The sequence below is a fragment of the Syngnathus scovelli genome, chromosome 15 (genome assembly GCF_024217435.2).
Source record: "Syngnathus scovelli strain Florida chromosome 15, RoL_Ssco_1.2, whole genome shotgun sequence".
Taxonomy (NCBI): domain Eukaryota; kingdom Metazoa; phylum Chordata; class Actinopteri; order Syngnathiformes; family Syngnathidae; genus Syngnathus; species Syngnathus scovelli.
Genome location: NC_090861.1, coordinates 1,433,508 through 1,454,424, shown reverse-complemented (window position 1 = coordinate 1,454,424; position 20,917 = coordinate 1,433,508). Strand labels below are relative to the sequence as shown.

General features: G+C 41.4%; 1 protein-coding gene across 3 annotated transcripts; it reads left to right on the top strand.

Annotated features, from left to right (window-relative positions):
• Window positions 1-1,410: 1,410 nt before the first annotated feature.
• stk32a (serine/threonine kinase 32A) lies at window positions 1,411-18,624 on the top strand. 3 transcript variants are annotated; one of them, XM_049743459.2, is made up of 13 exons: window positions 1,411-1,516; window positions 3,130-3,464; window positions 6,182-6,237; window positions 7,149-7,300; window positions 10,792-10,965; window positions 14,007-14,044; window positions 14,387-14,476; window positions 14,687-14,790; window positions 15,592-15,708; window positions 16,189-16,314; window positions 16,776-16,904; window positions 18,305-18,369; window positions 18,462-18,624. In XM_049743459.2, exons 2-13 carry the CDS (start codon window positions 3,413-3,415, stop codon window positions 18,577-18,579), a joined length of 1,221 nt encoding a protein of 406 aa, XP_049599416.1. In that variant the 5' UTR covers window positions 1,411-1,516; window positions 3,130-3,412; the 3' UTR covers window positions 18,580-18,624. The 3 variants fall into 3 exon arrangements, with proteins under 3 accessions (XP_049599416.1, XP_049599414.1, XP_049599415.1); XM_049743457.2 differs by lacking the exon at window positions 1,411-1,516 and adding an exon at window positions 1,571-2,294; XM_049743458.2 differs by lacking the exon at window positions 1,411-1,516 and adding an exon at window positions 2,301-2,450.
• Window positions 18,625-20,917: the final 2,293 nt, after the last annotated feature.

The window sequence follows — 20,917 nt, the reverse complement described above, 5'->3', positions numbered from 1 at the left end:
TTAGTGATCTCTAGTGGCAGATTTGGATCATAACCTCAAGTCAATTGCATTCATTAATTCATTCATTCATTTGAGATTACTTATACAGGTAAAGGAATTGAGAACAGATTTTCTTTTGCAATTTTCTAGTCTAGGAATGTTCCATGATTCTCTATAATGTGCAAAATTGTGTCAAGTTCACATTGTCATTTAGAAAGTCTCATAACAACTACCCAGAATTGGAAATGTGAATACCACACTCAAAATTGAAAATTCAAGTTCTCAAAAGCAATTTCAGAATGAGGTACAGTGAACACCTCATTTGCATTTTCTCCTTGGAATGAACGCAAAGGTCAGCCAATGAATTAATTGCGAGACGAACAGTTCTCGACAGGCCAATTGGATGAAGGCTCTCTGCTCATTAGTGAGCCGCATGGGTGTCATTGTTTAAACCAATTTTACTAAATGTGGTTTCATCCATTCATTCCCCTTAGGCACAGACAAATGACATGCAAGACAAAAGCTAGAAAGCATTTAGTTTATGACAACAAAGACATTAGTCAGTCATGGAGCCAATTTATGGACATTTTTAAATCTTTTGACCCATATGTGCACCTTTACTACTAAAGCCCATAATGGCCCATAGCAATATTTCCCAGACAGGAGGACATGGGCACAAAAATGAAAGGAAGATCAGACGTTTTGGAAATCTTGAATATTTGTCATAATCCACATCCTAATCCCTGTTTAATGAGCCATTAGACAAACAGCAGCCACTCTGCTTCCTGTTTCATGTTCCACTGAACTTCCTAATTCTCTCTACTTGTTTTGAAATACAAGCCAAGCGTGTGTAGTCCCCAGATGCATATGGCGGGCACTGTATGACAAATATTATTTTCACCCAACATGATCTTTGAGAAAGCCGTCAACACATTTTGTTTTGTGGCTGTGGCAAAGCAAGCAGCAGGTGTGTTGCCGTTGGCTTTTGTCACAACTGGTTAACACCTCTCATTATTTCTCATGCTTGCTAGGCAGCTGAGACACAGATGAGTCATCAGATGCAGAGGGTGAAAAAAGTATTGGGCCATTACGAATGAATACAATGGGATGTGAAAATGTGTTACAGTCTAAAAAAAAAATGCAATTAATACAATATATTAATTGCATTGCTAAATTACATAAAATGCAAAAAATTGTAATTGTACAATAAAGGATTTACAGACGCTTTGGGGTTTTCATAGCCAAGGTGCTCATGCTTTACTGCAGCTTTAATGAAATATTAATGACTGAAATGAGATGTAAGAAAGATCCCATATGACTAATCAATGCAAAATGTGGGTTTATGTTGTATCATTTTTCTATCAGTAGAGGGAGCCACTCTACCATGTTTTTCATACTGAGTCCGTCTGCAAGCATGCTGATACTCTGCAACAAAGTCCTCCCTATTTACACCTTAACTTCCTGGGAGACAAATTCGGTTTCAAAACAGGACCAGCCTGCTGAGGCAGCTGAGTTGGTTCACTCTTTCTGTATCCAGGTGAGAGAAACCGTGTCCTTGTCCATGTCAGCTTTAATAGTGTCTCACTTCCAAATGGAGAGACTGGCCTGGTGTGAAACGGTCAGCATATTTATTGTGTGCAGGAGGGCGGATTGACCCACTTTAAAATTTCTCATTGAGTGTTTTGGAAGGACTCTGAGAACGATAAAGTTGGCAACAATAAGAATATCTATCATCCTTTTTTTTTATCACTGTTGTCGACCTTCAACGGTACATTTAAGTTCAGTTGTTTTTAACTTTTAAATACACAAAATTAGCATTTCATCTGTAAGGGCAGATATATAGGAATAATTTCCACTTATTTTTTTCATATGCAATGCAATTAACATCAGGATAAGATGCAGCTGCAGCCTGCAGAAACGGTTTTGCTTAAGCAATTGTCACAAACAAACTGTTAAAGGTGTCAGTTGCGCAAAATGCAGTCAATTGAAGAGTGACAAGCCACAATCAGGTTCATTCTCCGTGGGTGCATGAGTAACGTGCTCGTCAGCCAGCGTCACTGCTCCACGGACGTGTGCGTGCCACCCCAGACGCGTGGCCAAGGTGGTGAGAAGCACATACCGCACAGGCTGCAACGTGGAGATCAGGCGCTCTTTAGGAACAAAACAACAGACATCCTCCGGAAAACGCAACCTTTTTGTTCTGTCTGTCTTTTTTTTTTTTTTTGTGGCAAGCTCCGGATAAGTGAGGCTTTCCGAGCAGCACTGTTGCTCTCTTGCAAGCCTGGCAGATGCTCATAAGCTCCGCGAGCAGAGAGGTACGTGTTCCGCACTTGTCCCGCGTGGGGGACTTTTTATTCAGTGCATGCTTCACCCTTCTTCGTCACCATCATCATCATTTCTGCGCAAGGGTGTCCTCTGTGCGGATGCGGCTCCACGCACTAGTTTTGGGAGAATATTGGCACATCTTGTCTGTGAGTTTACATTGCATGGAAAAAAAAGATTCCCCACCCACCACACGTGCATGCATGCATGACACTTTATGCATGCCATTCAAGAACTGCATTTCGAGAACACAATCGAGCACCACTCCAGCTAGAATATCAACCATTCATTCATTTGTGCGTCCAGTGGTTGGAGGCCACTGCAGACCTGATCTCCATAAGTACAGTTCTTGGTGTGTTGGCCAGGTGTCCACTGTTTAAAAATAAAAACAACTATTAAAAGATATATTATTGTGTTTTAGGGTTCCAATAATTTGCCACCTGTACTGTTTTTTTCCCCGTTGACTCTAGAAATGTATTTTTTCTAGAGTTAGGGGGTGAAAAAAAACAAGTTGGACCTATAACTGTAGGAAGTCAGCACCTTGAGCAATTGCATTTTTTACGAACCAGTTAGGCAGGGTGTGAAAAAATGAAAACATCAGTTCTCCTCTGGCACTCAAAAAACACTTAAATACTAACACTTGTGCGACAAGTTTTCTTGTACATTGTCACAATTGAAGAACTGCTCAATGCTGAGACACTTTGTTTTATGCATGAGACGCCCTTCTTCTTGCTCGCTATTTGCCTCACTCTGCTACTTATGCACCGCCTCCAGTTCCCCCTCCTTCCCATCCACTCACGATGTCACGTTTGCCTTCTCCCCACACAGGTTAGACAGTCACCAGAGACATCAACCCCCTCCTTCCAAAGACCTCGCTCTACCTGTACTTCCTCCAGACATCAGTGAAGGCGGGACAGCAAATCTCAAAAAGGGTGTGAATGCGTTTGTAGGACTTGGACCACCTGTGCTCCCCCCTGCCCATGAAGATGCAGGGTTGCATGCGTGTGTGCCAAGGTTGAGAAGAGTTGCTAACCAGGCTATGAGAGCATCCCGCTCTTGGATGCGGAGTTAAGCGACAGGAGCTGAAGCGGAGGCTGACTGAGGAGTCGCCATGGGGCTTGGACAGTCCAGCAAGTCTCCCATCACGGGTGATTCCGACGAGGGTGAGTTTTACCTTTGAAGAGTCCAAAAACCTCTTCATGTACTTTTGTGGCTGAAACCGTGTTGGAAAAAAAATGCTGTGCTGTGATCCTCAAGGGACTGGACTGAACTGGACTTTGATGTAGAAGATATTTCATCTTACATATAAAAAAGGCTTAAGGGCTTTTTGCACCAGAAAAAAATGACGCTAGTTAAAGGTGAAAGGTTTTCAAGAAGAAAGAAAAAGTCTGGTTGATTAGGATTCCATTTCATAATGTGATTTAAAGATTTTAAAAAAAAAATTCAATGACACCATATGGCGACAGCTCTGTGCAGCATGACCTATTCATGCATAGAGAGTGACGAGGAGCAACAGTTTTCATATTCATATTTCAAGGAGGCAGCACGTGGAAGAATGGTTGGCACATCTGCTACCATTTGCATATTCTCCCCTGCTTGCATGGTTTTCCCATTTCAGAAACATGTCTGCTTAATTCAAGACTTGAAATTATCCACAGATGTGAATGTGAGTGGAAACAAAACAAAAAGATCTGTGTAGAGTGAGTGAGAAGGTTGTCCAGCATCAGCCAGGAAGATTAAAATCTCATATATTGTAGTTTGAATTGGAAATATATTTTTTGCGATACTAGTCCTGAAACTTTTCTGACTTACAAGCCGATAGCACTGTGGTCTACCACTGGACAAAGAAGTGGCATTCGTGGGAGTCTGCAGTCTTGATATTTGCAAACAGTTTGAAGGTTTCTGTGTGAAGATGCTTGAATTTATTGATCCAACTGTTTGGCAGCATCCCACAGACTATAACTTAAGTCAGTGTGACATGTTGATTAAATCAGAAATGCACTTCTAAATGATAGATTTGACATGCTCATGGCCTTATTAACTACAGGGATGGTCTTCCGGAGAGCTGCATAAGATTTCCATTAATTAGTTTTCTTTGTCACTTAAATGTTCACACACAATTTGCCCTTGTCAAATGACTGCATCACACCCACTAACATTACACCCTTTCCACTGGAAGCAAACTTTCCCAAGGAAATCATTCATCAACGATGGCGAACCTCAGTGCTGATTAGTCATCCGGCTTTCCAATTCGGTAAAACGGCACTCATAACCAAATCTTTACCGTGCACCTTTTGAGGGAGTTTCTTGGGTGGAATTTTTTTTTTAACTTGTTTTATGCAAAAAGGACCGATTTTCTTTTTCTGAACACATCTTGTGAAGACACTATTATGGTTACAGATAAGGGAAGGTTTTCCTGGCTTGCGTCAGATGGGGCAGACTGAAATAGGTGTTGCGCTAGTCCACATTAATTGATCCAAAATGAGGTATGCATGTGACACTGAACCCTGTCAGGACATGTCGTTGATCTCCTTCGGGGATGAAATGTGTATCCCCTACGTGCTACATATATTTTCCACCTTGGGTAACTAGGCGACTATGCTTAAAACGTTTGTTTACTGCTGATGGTGCTTTATTCCCCTCGCTTTGCCACATCGGCCCGAGGGCTTTGTTGCCGAGGTCGGAGTAACGACGTGAGGCCTGATCTTCCCTTGTGCCTCTATAACTGCTTTATGGGGTTCAAATCCAAATCGAATCAACCTAATCCAGGTCCTTCAACAAAAGCTTTTCAGATTTTCAGAAGTTTATTTATTTATTTATTTATTGCTACTGTTAATGGTCTAAATAATTTGCAGATTGGAATTATGCCAGAAGTGACCAGTATCCTTTAGAATGGTTATAAATAAATAAATATTCACCATTGTACTTTACTGCTGGACTTTTTGTACAATATCCTACAAAATTCTAAGATCGACTAGCATACAATGGCTTTTTCCCACTGTGATGACTCCAATCTCTTGAGTTCAGTGTGAATGATGACATTTTATAGTGGGGATTACACTCACAGAAAAAATCATTTCGATGGGTCACAACCAAAAGCCCTTTACAGAGATTACATCAATTCAATATGTCAGTCAAACGCAAAGTGACAAGCAAATGAGCTCCTTATTTTGATGACTTCCACACTCCATGTACGGCTGTCAACGTGTCAATTACACTCCTGTTTGGATTGCGCTAATTACACGCTCTGTTGCTCATGTTTCCATCATTTAACATAGCGTATTAAAGCCGGAACAATACAAAAGTGGTTCCGTACCTCCACTTGCAGGCAGCTGTCTCTCCGAAAAAGCCATCAAGCAAAGAATCTTCGAGTATCTCAGTGGGGAAATGAGAATGTTTATGCATGGTGTGTGTCTGTATTTGGTGTGAACAGAATGAGGTATGTGTGCACCATCTTAGAAATATGAATTGTAAATCAGGCCTCTATGGGAGTAAATTGAGTACACAAAAATTAGGACGAGAAGCAAAAAAGAAAGTGTTACGTGGCAAACTAATCCAAACTGTCAAATCCAAAGTGTGTGTACTTTTCTTTGTGTAAATATGGAGAGATGATGCTCAGATGAGTACGTGAAAAGTCCAGCAGCTGTCCACTTCTTAGAGGAAAGTGCAGAGAGGGGAAAATCTCATTCCCTTTGTCGTCATGGTAACCGGAAACAAACAGCCCATCCTGTTTCAAATGGCAGTGCTGGTTAATGGATGAGAGTGATGTGTGTGCCTGCGTGTGTGAAAGAGTAGCTTCAATTAAATACAAAAAAAGGAAAGCACTAATAAAAAAAGAATAAGAGTAATAATAAAAGACTCTCCTTCTTTTTTCCCACAGTCAATTTTGACCACTTCCAGATCCTCAGAGCAATAGGAAAAGGAAGCTTTGGCAAGGTGAGGTTATTTTTTTTATTTTATCTTGTCAGTAAAGTTACATTTTAATATTCGTAACTGGCAAACAAATGTAATAAGAAGTGGGGGGGAAAAAATCATGGCAAGAATAAAAATCTTTTACAATTTCTATATTGAGCCATTGGTGAGAATTCCAAACTATGATGTTAAAAGCATTTCATTCGTTCTGTACTAAACAATATCAGCAGCCATCCAGCGTCATTTACAGTCTCGAGATTTGTTTGAGCTGTATTGTGTAGGGTAATAATAATTTTTTTTTTGGGCATGCGCAACGACTTCTAACAATGTGGCCAACTGTACAGCATCAACATTCTGTCTGACGGCAGATAAGCAGTCTAATCACGGTACATGGCAAGCTGCTCAATGGGGGGAGTGATGTGATCAGGCTCTGGCTGATTAACTGTGCCAGCTGCTCCACACAAGACTCTCTTAGATAACGGATAACGGTAATCACTACCTTATTGAGGCTTGTAGCACAGATGCACGTCTCGGGAGCGGCTATAGTCTTACTGTCAAAAGACGGTAAGCACCCCGATGTCATTTATTTCATGGAGAGCCAATCCCGATCCAGGTTCTTACGGGCTGCTGCTGTTGCTGCCCTCCTCCACTGCACTGCAAAAATTAATATAGGCACAAAACAAAGTTAAATTGAGAACCATAATACTTAAAATAAGCAAAATTATCTGACGACAAACACAAACGTTTTACTTACAAGATTTTGAAAATAAGAAAAAAGAAAATATTACTAGGCCCATATCTACAGCACTCCTGAAATTAGTCTTTTAAAAATTCCGGACCTCAAAACATAAGCAACCCAATACATTTGTTCAAATAGATAACAACAATTCCATCATTGTCAGTGTTTCGCATTGAAATAATTCTGCTCCTCCCAGGTTTGCATCGTGCAGAAGAAAGACACCAAGAAGATGTACGCTATGAAATACATGAACAAGTTAAAATGTGTGGAGCGTAACGAAGTGAGGAACGTCCTGAAAGAGCTGCAGATCATGCAGAACCTGGAGCATCCTTTTCTGGTCAACATTTGGTAAATCTCCCTTACTAGTGTTTTTATTGTTCTCTTTATGCGTCTTTACTCAGTCTATTAAATTTCATACGAATGAAAGAGATATTACAGTGGGACGAAATCGCCTTGTGTGAGAACCTCATTGATTTCCACTTCCACAGCCTCCCCTCATGACCGCAAAAGCCATTTCAATTCCTCCCTATGGCATTGTCATCGCGACACTGTCCATCAGCGCGTTGAAATACACTCAAAAGCCAAAACGACCCATTAAAATGGTGTTCAGTCCGTGGTGAGTCATGAACACCCACAATCCTTCATGCGCATCACCCCATCCCTTTGAAGTAGCTAAAAGGGGGGAGAAAAAAAAAAAAGTAGTTTGCTTGCTCCTCTCAAGCTTCATTTTTTTTTCCAACCCATTTGCCTCACTGCCTTTGGGGAATTTAAGGACACAGCCTCAGCCTTCAGATTACGAATCATCAACGTGAGTCACGGGGCTCCTTTTGAGCAACCCGGTGATCATGGTTTGAAATCGTATTGAGCATCAAGAAGGACATCTCGGAGATGCTTCACATGTGCGCTTTGTTAGGTTACTGTCTGAAAGGCTTCATTTATTTTTGATAAGCACGCCTCTGCCACCCAGAGAATGGAAGGAAAGAAAAACTGGCACGGCTGAATGAAAACCAACAAGCTCTTCCAGTCCCTTGCAGTTAATTGCTATCACTTTGATTTATTTATTCACTGTTTTGGATGGCCCTAATGTTACGCCATATCTTTAAACAACACTGACAGAAAGTCTGCTCGGAGAGAAACAATCTTGGCCATAAACAAGTCAAGATGGAGGGATAGCGAAAAGAGAGGATGGGATACAGGAAATTAAGGACAGCTGAGCTCGGAGGAGGCTCCAGACACGGGCGATGTTCTGACTTATGGGGCAAACAATGACAGCGCATGTTTTCCGGCGTGCTGCGTTGGAAGAGTCTGAAAGTGAATGCTTTTGGCAGTGGAAATTCCCCCCCTGGGAGGGGAGAGGTGCTTTCCTCTGGAGATGTGCTTGGGTCAGCGGCTCTTGCTCGCCCAACCGCCCGCCCGCCCGCCCACTCGCTGGCTTGTGTTGAGCTGGCACATGTTTGTCCTGCGTTCAAGGTTAAAGACTGAGAGATTACCTGCAGGCAAATGAAACGCACCAGCTATATGTAGATAAACAGATTTTTTTTTCTCCTTTTATGGACTATGGAAACAAAAGAGAATAATTTCTTAATCAAGCCTGTATGACTTATTGTTATTGTTGCTTTTTCAGGCCAAACTGGAAAACGTCATTGTCCTAAAGCAAAAACAAAATAAAAGGGAGGAGAATTTAATTAATTTTGTCAAGGGCCCGCCCGATATAGATTCTTTGGAGGCCAGTGTTGATGTTTATTTTTGGCAGAAAATAACAATTACAGATTTATCAGCTGATTACATTTTATAAACATACAACATAGGTCTTGTAAGGCTAACCGCACTCACAACTACATGCTACCGTAAAAAAAAAAAAAAAAAATCATAGCATAACTGCTACAGGACTCAACTGTACAAAGTAAAAGCCTAAATTGCTTCGAGGGTTGTACCAGCAAGCCTTTAACATCTATGTATTATCTTTTATTCATGCTCAACTGTATTTTCTTATCAAAGCAATGCCTTGAAAGCAATGACACATGACAAAAGAAATTCCTCTAGGAATCAACATTACGTAATTTATAAATAGAATTCCAAATTTTGGAGAGAATATGTAAATTCATCTAAGTCTCAGTTGAATGTTTGAAAGTTGGACTATAACACCCACCATAATCTGATTGATTTTTTTTTTCAAAGAATTGACAGTAATGTTGTAAAGAATGTCTATTAAATACAAAAGAGAGGAAAGGAGTTCCTTGTAAGGACATTATCCTGTAAGCTGCTGCGAGACTTCCATTATCCAAGTGGCCTGCGGTGCCTCTGCTTCACTTAAAAGCTCCATGCAGGATGCGCTCCCTCAGGATTGGCTGGCTGGAGGCCACAAAGCGGTCACATTCAAACACATGTGAGACGAGAGGCGCAACCAGACAGACAGAAAAACACAGACGGCTAGAAGGAGGACAATGTTCCAAAGCTGCCTCGGTACCGGGAAGACGTCCAGAAGCTCTTGTCCCCATTCTTCTGTTGCTCTGTGAAAAAAAAAAAAAAAAAAAAAATGCTAATGGAACTTCAAAAACATGAAGGATTTTTTTTTTTTAAATCATCGTATTTTAGAAAGAAGAGTATGGAGTAAATAAAAACAGCCAACCACTCCGCATAGCTATCCGGAGCCCAGATTCCAAACCAGAACTGACATCATTCCCCGTAGTGAAAGGCAAAATGCCAAATATTTGACACAAATAAATTGGTGTTCAAAGGAGAGCATTAGTCTGCCAATCAATCCAGTAGCTGTGTCTCCTAAATGCATGTGACAGCTCTGCCTCATTATAACCTTGACTAACTGGGTTAAAAGATATTTACGCTCTACTCATCAATGTCTGTGAAGGAGAGGTGGAAAGTATGAGAGAGATAATGAGACGATTGAAATGATTAATGTGCTGGAACATTGTTAGCAGGCTCACACTGCTGACTACAACCTCAGCATTTTTTTTTTTTTTTTTTTTAATCAAAGGCTTGCATATTAATGTTTTTTTGCGCCCATCTGGAGATGAGTGACAAGCAAAATGTTTTGGGTGAAATTTAAAAATGGAATTCAAAGAGAATGGAGATTTGTAATCATGTTTTGGTATTTGGGTGGTTCTCTGAAAGCGTGGTACCATTGTGTGGTCAAAACACTGACTCACTTCGTGTCATATATTTCTTCCGCATTCAAATTCTTTGGTGTGAGCTGTACAAGAGAAAAAGTGCTAAGGCAATGTATGTATCCTCTTTCCAACCTTGGCAGATATTCTTCCTGCCCTGTGAGGCTAATCAGCATTATCTGAGCCCCGAACAAACAATTTGGAGTCAGCTCAATAAATCACCACCCATGCAGGCGAATCACCTTTCGATCCCTGTGTGTTAAGCGACAACAATAACATTGTCCAAGCGTGTGGTTATGTCAAAACCAGGCTGAATGTTTCTAGTTGTTGGAAAAGAGTAGTTTGGCATCACATCAGCGAGAAGCTTGAATAGTAATCATTGCAACAGCAAAGTAGTCAGCCGCATGCTGATTTGGACTTCCCTCAGATGTTGCCTTTCACACAAAGTGCAATTGACACGAATACAGAAGATACCATGGAGTGAATATTGAATTTGCCATCGACAAGAAAATATGGTCTAAAAAGAAATTCATGGGACATCACAGTTGACAGGATTTGCTTTGGCGGGCTATATTAAATGACTTGGTGGGCCGGATCTGGCCCCCGGGTCTTAAGTTTGACACCCATCAAAATCATCCAAAAAAATACATCTATATTTTGGAATGTAATTCCAGACTGCTGATTATCTTTGTGACTGTTCATCTTCCACTATTGCAGGTATTCCTTCCAGGATGAGGAGGACATGTTTATGGTGGTAGATTTGCTCCTTGGAGGAGACCTGCGCTATCATCTGCAGCAGAACGTTCATTTCTCCGAGAGCACGGTCAAGCTGTATATCTGCGAATTGGCTTTGGCTCTGGGATACCTGCGCTCCAAGCACATTATACACAGGTTGGATTTTTTTCCTCAATTGATGACTTGTCAGTACAATTCCAAATTGGAATACAATTGAATAGTCAATGTTCAAATCCATGTTTAATGACGCTGAAAAATTCACCCTTTAATGGAAGGAGGAAAATGTATTCAAATCTGAGGTCATCACAAGTTCAACTGCATTTCCCTGGTGTCTGCTCACATGTATTTTATTCAGCCATAAAAAGACTGCTTAGTCAATGTGCAGAAAGGTTAAAATAGCTTGACGCAAAGGTCCCATCCGACACAACCGTTATCCCTTGGCTGCAGACTGTGGCTACTATAAAATGTGCAAGATGAAGACTTATTTAATTTGTAAACTGCAGGTTAAGTGCTTTTTAAGCGGGGCGAGCCACATGGCGGCTGCTGCCAAACTCTAGAAAAAAGTCCTCAAATCCTCAACTGAGACTACTCACAGGACGATTAATCCACCCTTTTAAAGTGATTTAATCCGGCAACTATACTTTCTCTATTTGTGTTGTTGAGTATATGGCTTAAGCCGAGGTACGATTGTATTGTCTAATAGGCTACATTTGATCAAGTTGTGAATTTTGCGACTCATGGTGTCATTTCATCAAGTGTTTATTCCATGATGCTGTCAACCTAAATTTACGGGGTTTCCCAACCGTACAACGCAGCTCAATTGCACCATCCTCCCTGACATTTACGTCCATTCAACACCTCAGTGTCGGCACACAATGATCCTCACATATATTTTTAGCATGAAAAGCCTCAATCAAACATGTTCGTTCCACTGTTGGAGGAATAACGTCCGCTAGTTACGAAAAAGCAATCCCGTTCTTTTATCATGATAACAGGAAACATCACAGTAATGGAGAATAGAAATAAATGAGGCCAACTAATGAGGAGCAAAATCGCATGACCTCATCCGTTTTTCTTAAACATCAGTCAGAGTGAGAAGAGAAATAAAACGGGACGGTAGTATTAAGTTGCAAATACCGTTCGGTCCATTGAGTGAAATTTAAATGTAACTCGACGTCAAAGTGATCATTTCTATTTTAGTACCGGCCTTGCCAGCTGATGCGGTGATAGAATCAACATCACTTCAATCTGCATTCATTAGTTTGAAATGAGATGAGACGTTCATCTCATTTCTATGGAAATTGAGTGAAGAATTTCACACAGATGTGACCACTAAGACTGTCTACTTAGTAGGCATGTTCCATACCATTTATTTTCACCATCGATACCAATAACTCATATCCTCAACGATACCGATACCAAGCACCGATACCGCCGCTAGCCATTTCGAGCGCATTAATTTTACATTTGGGTAAAGATGAAAAAAGACCGAGAGGGAGGACGAGGGGGAATTATACGCTCATGTTTCATAAATACAGATTAAGGTGCAAACTGGTGCTAGCTCCCTGAATGTTGTGCCTCAAAAAAAAAAAAAAAGATCAACGAATGTCTACCAGACATTAATTGCTGAAAACTGTCTTGTCTTGTCTGCAACAAAAACATGCAGATAAAATGAATAAGGCAGAAGATGGACATCTCTGAGTTACTCGTGGTAGGACTGACAGGTTGTGTACTTAAGATGTGCATTTTAACCTTGGCTTTATTTTTGTGCCTTCTCCAAACTTGTCAACCCTGACATCCCCCAGCAGCCGCACTCAGCTCTCCTTAATGAATAAGGAATGAACATCTCATACGCGGGCAGACACACAGTGTGCCCTCATGTGAGAAAACACTCACATACGTGCATCGGCACCATTCTCACACGTGTCAGTGCTCCTTTGCCCAAAAGAAAAAAACGGGTGAGCGTGACGTATGCTTGTGTGAACCACGCATCTCCGAGGCTTGGTCCTCGTAGGCCAGCTCCGGTGTCAACTCAGGATCTTATGACCCACGTACAGGTTTTCAGTTACCCCTCTGCCTCTGATAGCAGGCTGTAATGAGGCCATTAGATCCCGCTAATAGCTTGTAGAACCCGTCAAGCGAGAGAAAAGAATGCTCGGATCTGTTTACGCCAAGCAAACCGCACACGTCTTCTCACTTTACTCAAAAAAAGACATCCTTTTCCTCCTCTTTATTGCATTTTACGATCAATTCGAATGCTTCTCTGTACCAACCCATTTCTGACGACGCTATTTATACTCGCTTGATTTGGTCAACATTCCTTCCTCTTACAATTTATTAAAAGCCTAATGCATCCTATTATTTTAAGATTATCGGTGCTGTCGTGTTTTTATTGCTGTTTTAATTTGCAGGAATGTTAAAAACAAATGTCCTGCATGAGTTTGAAAAAATCATATTGTAGGTGCAGAGGTTTCTTGGGTATGTTATGTCAGCTTGGATGAAAGCTAATGATTTATCATCCCATCGTTCGTGATAAAGTGACTGACAGTTTCAGACAGCTCTTATCATATGGACTCATCTATGTAATATATTGAATTTAGAGCTTCATAGATAATTGACTTTTTTCCTCATCCCATCAGCATTGTTTGGGTCCTTCCTTGACAATGTCATCCCGGCCTCTTTCAAGAGCGCCCCCCTCATCTAGTCTGAGTCAGACCCAGTGTCTCTCTCTGTCACTTCCGACCCACCAGGCTCTGAGGCAAATGTCAGCTAATTAAGTCTTACATGAGCGACCTTTCTCACCCTCCCACCTGTGCACACGCACCGCTTGATCTGCCAGGGCATCGGCGAGCTCGGCACCGCGCTCCTAACGTCAGCCACATGGGGCACAAGCACAAAGCCCGGCTCGACGTGGCCTTTCATATGCTAAATACTGGCAGCTTCCTGCGGGGCAGCTGACTGTAATGAGGGAAAACACAATGAGGTGGCTTCCATTAAAGTCATCTTTACATTCTCAAGAGTATCTCAATGTGTTACCATCCCTACTAATATAAACACTGATGTGTCTAAGGGTGCTGGCTAGAAAGTCAGGGCTTGATAAATCATTTTTGAATATTTGGACAAGCCACCTTAGCCTGATTTTAAGCCATCAGAATGAAAAAACAAAGCTAATGCTGATGTTGTGTTTCTCCCTTCAGAGACATCAAGCCTGACAACATATTACTGGATGAACATGGTGAGCTCCTTTGTATATATATAGAGAGAGAATTTTGAAATGGAATAAACCTCCCGACAGTTGTTGTGGTAATCCTGGTACGCAATGAGATAATCTGCTAAATCATTGTTCAGACATCCAGGTTGTTACAGGTTTCTGTTGTGACAATCGCTGTAACAATGCAGCAAAAACTCCCCCGTGAAATTCCATCAAAGCTTTAAAACAAAAGAAGTGAGGCAAGAAGATGAAACGTCTGAGTGAGACAGAGGCATCATTAAATATGAACAATCAAGCTTTGACTTGATATTTCCGTCTTTCTCGATCAACTTTAGCTACATGACATTAAATCTCTTGGTTGAACAGGTCACGTCCATCTCACTGACTTCAACATTGCAGCCATTGTGAAAGATGACCTCAAGGCAACATCCATTGCAGGGACAAAACCGTACATGGGTAAGAAAATAGACACATACAGTTAAAGCCTTGGGCTTATGTTCCAGATCCACCGACGTTTTAGAGAAGCCATATGAATAAATTCAAATAAATGTTCAATGTTCAAGCAGTCATTGATGGGCTAACGTAAATTACCGTCAATGTTCTTAACTGGATTTCACCAAAGTGCCTGCTTTCTCTGAATACTCCATATTTTATATCACGTTGCAGCTCCGGAGTTATTTCAGAACTTTGAAGGCTCCCATCCTGGTTACTCCTTCTCAGTGGATTGGTGGTCATTGGGCATCACAGCTTACGAGCTGCTCAGAGGGCAGGTAACAAAAAAAACGACAACAAGCCGTCGTTATCGCAAGCATCATCTCGGCTTGGCTCCGCACCGACAATAAATATGGAAGCTCATGTGATTGAGGCAAGCCATTCGCCTCGCAGTCCCCATAAAACAGAAGGGGATAAAGCTGTAATTGAATTTTACATTTAGATTGACCTTACTGGTGAATATTTTAGTCACGCTGTGGGACAGATGGCTGTGGGAGCATATGGAAATCTATTCAAGATTATTTTGAGGCCCGTGTAATTGAAATTGATTTCCCTCAAATGAGGTTTATATTTTCCCTTTAGCTAGTCTCATCTGGAGAAGTGGAATTAAAAAAATGTCACGGAAATAATGAATAGCGCAGAATCTTTTCAACCAATCTCAGCTGCCTGGATGATACTCCAGGTCCATTAGCGCCACCTACAGGTCTGGGCACTGATTGCTGACATTAATTGCTCAGCATTTCAGTGTCAAAATTGGCATCAGTTATTCACCTTTGATTTTTCTAAATTCCAATACTTAACACTTCTTCCAAAAGCGATGGTAACATTAGAGAATGGTGGAAGATGAAACAAAAAGCTTCTTGGTGTTTTGAAAAGAGTCGCTTAGTCCCCTTTCGCTGTATCGTTTATCCTCATAGAGGCCAGAAAATGAACAGAACCAGAGGGAGAAGCATGAGTGGGGGGGGAAAACAGAAAGGGCTTGATTGCTTTTAAGACACCCACTTTGTCAAAGCAACTCCTGCGGACAGTCCAACACAAGCATTTGTAAGCTTGTCTCCCGTCTCCTTGCCGGCTTTCAGAGGCCCTACGTGATGAGGTCCAGCACCCCATCCAATGAAATCCTTCACACCTTCCACAAGGTCCACCTCAGCTTCCCAACAGCGTGGTCCTCAGAGATGAAGTCGCTTCTCAGAAAGGTATAGCACATGACTGACACACCACATCATCATTTGCATATTTCTTCATGTGCTAAGAACTTTGAGATGTACACACAAAAAGACCCTCTGATAATGAAGTCTCTGGCGTCCATTGCTTTTGTTTCAATCAAGTCTTCATCAACTGGATGTGTGTATATGCAGGGTTTAGTCTTGGCAGCCATCCACTGCAGTTTTAACTGTTGCATTTCTCCGTGCCCAGACTTCATTCACCTCATTAGCATTCCGGCCGAGTGTGTGTGAGAGACTGCGAATGTGTGCGAGGCTGATGTAAAGAGAACGTAAGGGGAGAATTCCACGCATAATATATTTTATCATTATCCTTCACACTTGACGAATCTGCCCAGTCACCGTTTGCCTTCTAAATGGAAGTTGTTGTCTTTGACTCTCCTTTCATCAGCCAAACTATCTTGCAGCTCAGACCACTCGTATCTCAGAATTGGATATTTCTCTCCCCTTCAGTTGCTCTGCATAGACGTCCACAAGCGCATTTCCTGTCTGGCAGAACTGCAAGATCTGGACTACATGTCGGACGTCAGTTGGGACAGTGTGCTCAGCAAGCAGATTCCCCCGGGCTTTATTCCCAATGTGAGCATGACAATTCAACTGACATGGTTGAACACCAAACGTTCCTCGTGAGGCCATTGCCGCATAAATCACCGTCGTAGTCGGTAACTAAAGGGAACATAAAAAAAACAATCGTAAATGCCGTGATCTCCACACCAATATTTTCTTTTCGGGGGGCAGACTAAGATTTAACGGAAACCTAGTTGCTCAGTCTGCACAAACGACTTGGTCTCACGCTGTGTCAACTCTCTAAAAGCAATTATAAGATAGCAACAGAATAGTACGGATTGAAATTAGGCCAAACGATCAAATGAGGAGGGAATATAATAAGTTGCCATACGTTGCTGTTACACTACAATCCTGTAGGTGGCAGCAATGGTTGCAACTAGCAATTAGATTTTAATAGTAAATCAATGTCACAATCTTGAGATGCTTATTGGAATGATCATCTTTTCATATGAATCGCTGATGTGGCTTTACAGAAACGGCGACTAAACTGTGATCCAACATTTGAGCTGGAGGAAATGATCCTGGAATCCAAACCTCTTCACAAAAAGAAAAAAAGGCTCGCTCGAAAGACCAAGGACCAGGGTTCCGATGGGTCACCGCAGGTAATTCCGACATCCCTAAGCGAGCATGCTTGAGTCCTGAAGAAGTTTATTTTGCCATCTTCCAGTCGCTAATAAGAATGTCAAGGACACGTTTAAGGACTCCCTCACCGTCACAACAAATGGGCCGCCTGCCCGCCGCCTGACTTTGCAAGGCAAATAGCACGCTCCTTGTGCGCTATTTCAATTTTCTTTGCCGTCTTTCCCGCACATAAATCAGTCGTACCCCTTTGGGTGTTTATATAAAACAGAGGCGAGAAGAGAAAGGTTAATTTGATCGTCCAGTCAAGTGTGACGCGGCTGGTGCGCTCGCAACGTCTACACACATTACCAACTGGAATGTAAGTGAAGGAAATTAAAGTGGCTGTGAGTGATTGAAGGTTTCATCTAATGCTGTTCGTTGATTAATGTTAGGTTAACTGTTGTTGCTGTAAAAGACCTCTTTGATATTTTTTCTTTTACCGACTGAAAATCTTGGGGACACTTTCAGGTTGAGTTCAAGAGCAACAAAGTATTTTTTTATTGTCTACAATAACTCAAATGAAATGCATCCAGTGAGCTTTGCTGTGTTATTCGTACATTTACACAACACTAGAGAAAATGGTTTAGGCCAACTGAGAGCATAAATCATTTTCATTGCTGGGGTAAATGCTTGGCCCAAGTAAAAATATTTTTAAAGATATGAGGAAGAAAAAAGTTCTGTCTTGCCTATACTGTGCATGCTGCAATGCTTAAAATCCTGCCAGGCAGCTTTTGATGGATGCATGTATGTGAGAAAGTAAAAAAAAGATGTCAGCTGTGTGATTTTAAGCATGATAACTGGAGCGTAACAGATCAATATTAAATGAAGAAATCTCTACTTGCCTCCCTTCTCTGTATTGTTTTTGCATATTTCTATTTGCGCTCTCCTCCCTTGTCCCGGCCTGTGCAATGCTGTCTGCCTGTCACTGTCACTCTCCTTCACCGCGCGTGACCTCTTTTTCAAGCGCCTTTTTATCACTCCCAGCCTGCTTGCCTAATACCGACCTCATAATGTAGCGGCGAATTAACTCGATTGAAATTCTTTGGCGATATCGCAGACATTTTGACTCATTTGCCGCATCCGCACGTATACTCTCTTCTAGTCTGACGCATGAAATGAGAAAACAGAAGTTATTGACATTTATTTGAAGTTGTAGTCATAGTTTGCTCTGCACTCAAGGACACTGATAAATGTCCCCAGCAGGCTCTCTTCCAGCCGAGCACTCCCCGATGCTCAAGCTAGCAGTTTGAACATCTGTCTTTACAATGATTAAACGGGTCTTGGTGTTATTTGCCGATGGTAGAGCTAACCCTCATCCAGTGTGTGCGTGTGTGCATTAAAATGTGATTTTGACGAATTAAAATATTTGTCTTTTCCTCAGAATGGTCAGCTGCAGCAACGTTTGGAGAACATCCAGAGAGACTTTATTATCTTCAACAGAGAAAAGTAAGACACGCCCTGAAAAAGAAAAAAAAAATTGGTAACCAATGTAACAAGAAATACATTTGTGAATGATTCACACCATGTTTGTTGCACAGGTCAAAGAGAGCAGCGGCAGATTCGGACTCGACTGAACTATCCAAAAGTAACAAGAGTAAAGCAATAGAGGACGGTCAGAACAACAATGTGGAACCTGTTTCTATTTTATCAGGATAAAGAACTGGATTCAAGCCCCCCCCCCCCCCCCCACACACACACACACACACACACACACATTTTGTTCCTTGTCTCCCGCCATTGTTTGTAGATCAGCACCTCCATCCCGCAACTGATATAAGCGGGTTGCCTCAACGAACGTTGCAAAGACTTGACGAGTACAGGGTGAGTGAAGAGACTCTTTATGTGCATCACGGCAGATTTTTTTTTTTTCCCCCCTGACCTTGAAGGACTGTTAGGGTATGTACAGTATGTCGCGTTTTGCTCTGTTACGTCACGAGAGAACTGCGGAGCAAACGTTCTGCTGGACACTTTATCTACATTTAGTTTGGTTCAACTTCAAGTCAGGAATGGTAATGCGCCTTTAAGATAGTAGACTTGGTTTTGATTGGTAGGTTTGTATCAGTGCTCTGAGATAGCTTTTTTGTCTTTGGTCGTTTGTGACCTTTCTGCAGGGTCGACACACTTTCATTTTGAAAAAGGCAAAATATGCATTTTTCCACAATTCACGTATCTGAATAACGTCCGTGTGGATTAAGCATCAGAGAACTCTTGACATCCTGTATTTCTTGTTTTGTGTCTAAGTCCGGGCTGGTCCGAAGAAGCTAGCGCTTTTAACCCTAATATGTATATCCAGCAAAATGCAGCTCTGCTTACCTTTTGGCTTTGATGTAGTGTTTCCGTCAGTGTAGATTGGAGGACACTGAAAGTTGCTCGAAGGTGGCTCTGGAGCTTTAGCTAGCCCCATTATGTCGTGGTTGGAGAATTACCCCCCACTGCAGAATTTCATATTTGATGTGTTGTGCAGAAAGCCCGAAGCTCCAGCTACAGTTTTCCACACTACTCATGGGGGATATATTGACCCCCTGACCTTTCCCAAATCAAATTGTCTATAGATGCCATAAAATGGCAGCAAAGCACTACTTTTCTATCAGACAGAAACTAACTAAATGAAGCTCCTCCCCTCACCAAAGAAAGACTTTTATATGAGTACCAGACTAATGTCTGAGCACAACGACAGCAGTGGTTTAGCAGTGATCACATTCTAATTAATAAACACTGGCTTTCATTCATGCTTGTTAATTCCGTGACGTTACACAGTTTGATATTTGTATATGTTTTTAAATGCTTCTAGCACTTTTTCACCCTAAAATGGGCACAGTGTTTGGATTTGTGTTGGTGTTGGTATTTGTTGTAAATGTCATTTTGCGCATTTTTTCTTTAACCGTACATCACTGCAATAGGAGCAGTCAGGGGGGGAGGGAGGAGGTTAGTAAAATATACAATATGCTTTAAAACGTGTATGGCAGACAAAGGCAAACAGACCTGTGAATTTGAAAATGGAGGTTTTGTTGTCCCTCACTTGTCACTGTATGTTTCTTCTACTGTATCTTTTAAGGTGTGCCTTAAATAACTTTGTTCCCAAACCAAGCTGACTCTGCCTTAATGCATTTTTTACATTTTAAATAATTTTTAAAAATCATACTGGAAGAAATAGAAACATCTTTCTTAGTATTGCTGTGTTGCTAGCCTCCCCTAGTGCTCAGATGTATGATTGCTGCGTTGGTATTAATATGGTGGGTTAAACATCCATCCATCCATCCATTTCTGAGAATATAAAACACTTGAATAGAATAGATTTGGTAGTGCGTCAAAAATGTGGAGGTCACAGAGGCTTGAGTGGATGATTCACTCTTACGTCATCCGCAATTTAACGTCATTCAGCGTTGCACTTTATTGTTGCTCCAAAAGCTTTGCTGAGTCATTCGTGTCCATACGATGCTTCATTCTTGTCGATACCACGCCAGTAAACAGACAAGCTAGCCAAAGTGGGAGAATAATATGCTGTGTTGGCCCTTGACATGTGCTTTTTAGGTGAAAACGCAAAAACACTTTAGTTAATTGTGACTCCTGTTTTTATTCCAGAATTAAGTCAGAGCGCCACATTACATTTTTTTCCCACCTCTGCTATTTTGAGAGTTGATACAACAACATGAAAACAAATCACTATGTATACAAAAATAACACAACTTGATTTCTGCAAAGATGTTTTAGGGCCACACTGAAGAAAATATTTAAAAGACCCAATTTTGCCCAATAATGTGTTTAATTAATTCTGAATGCTGATGTGACCTGATACACCCCAAGAATTTGTGACTACCGTAATTTTCGGACTTTAAGACGCTATTTTTTAGACAAGCTTTGAACCCTGCGGTTTATAGACCTGTGCGACTTATCTATGGATGTTTCATGATTTTTATGATACTGTTAGAGGATTTGTTTTGTTAATACAGCTAATAGAAATATGGACATTTAATTTAAAACACCTGCGTCTTAT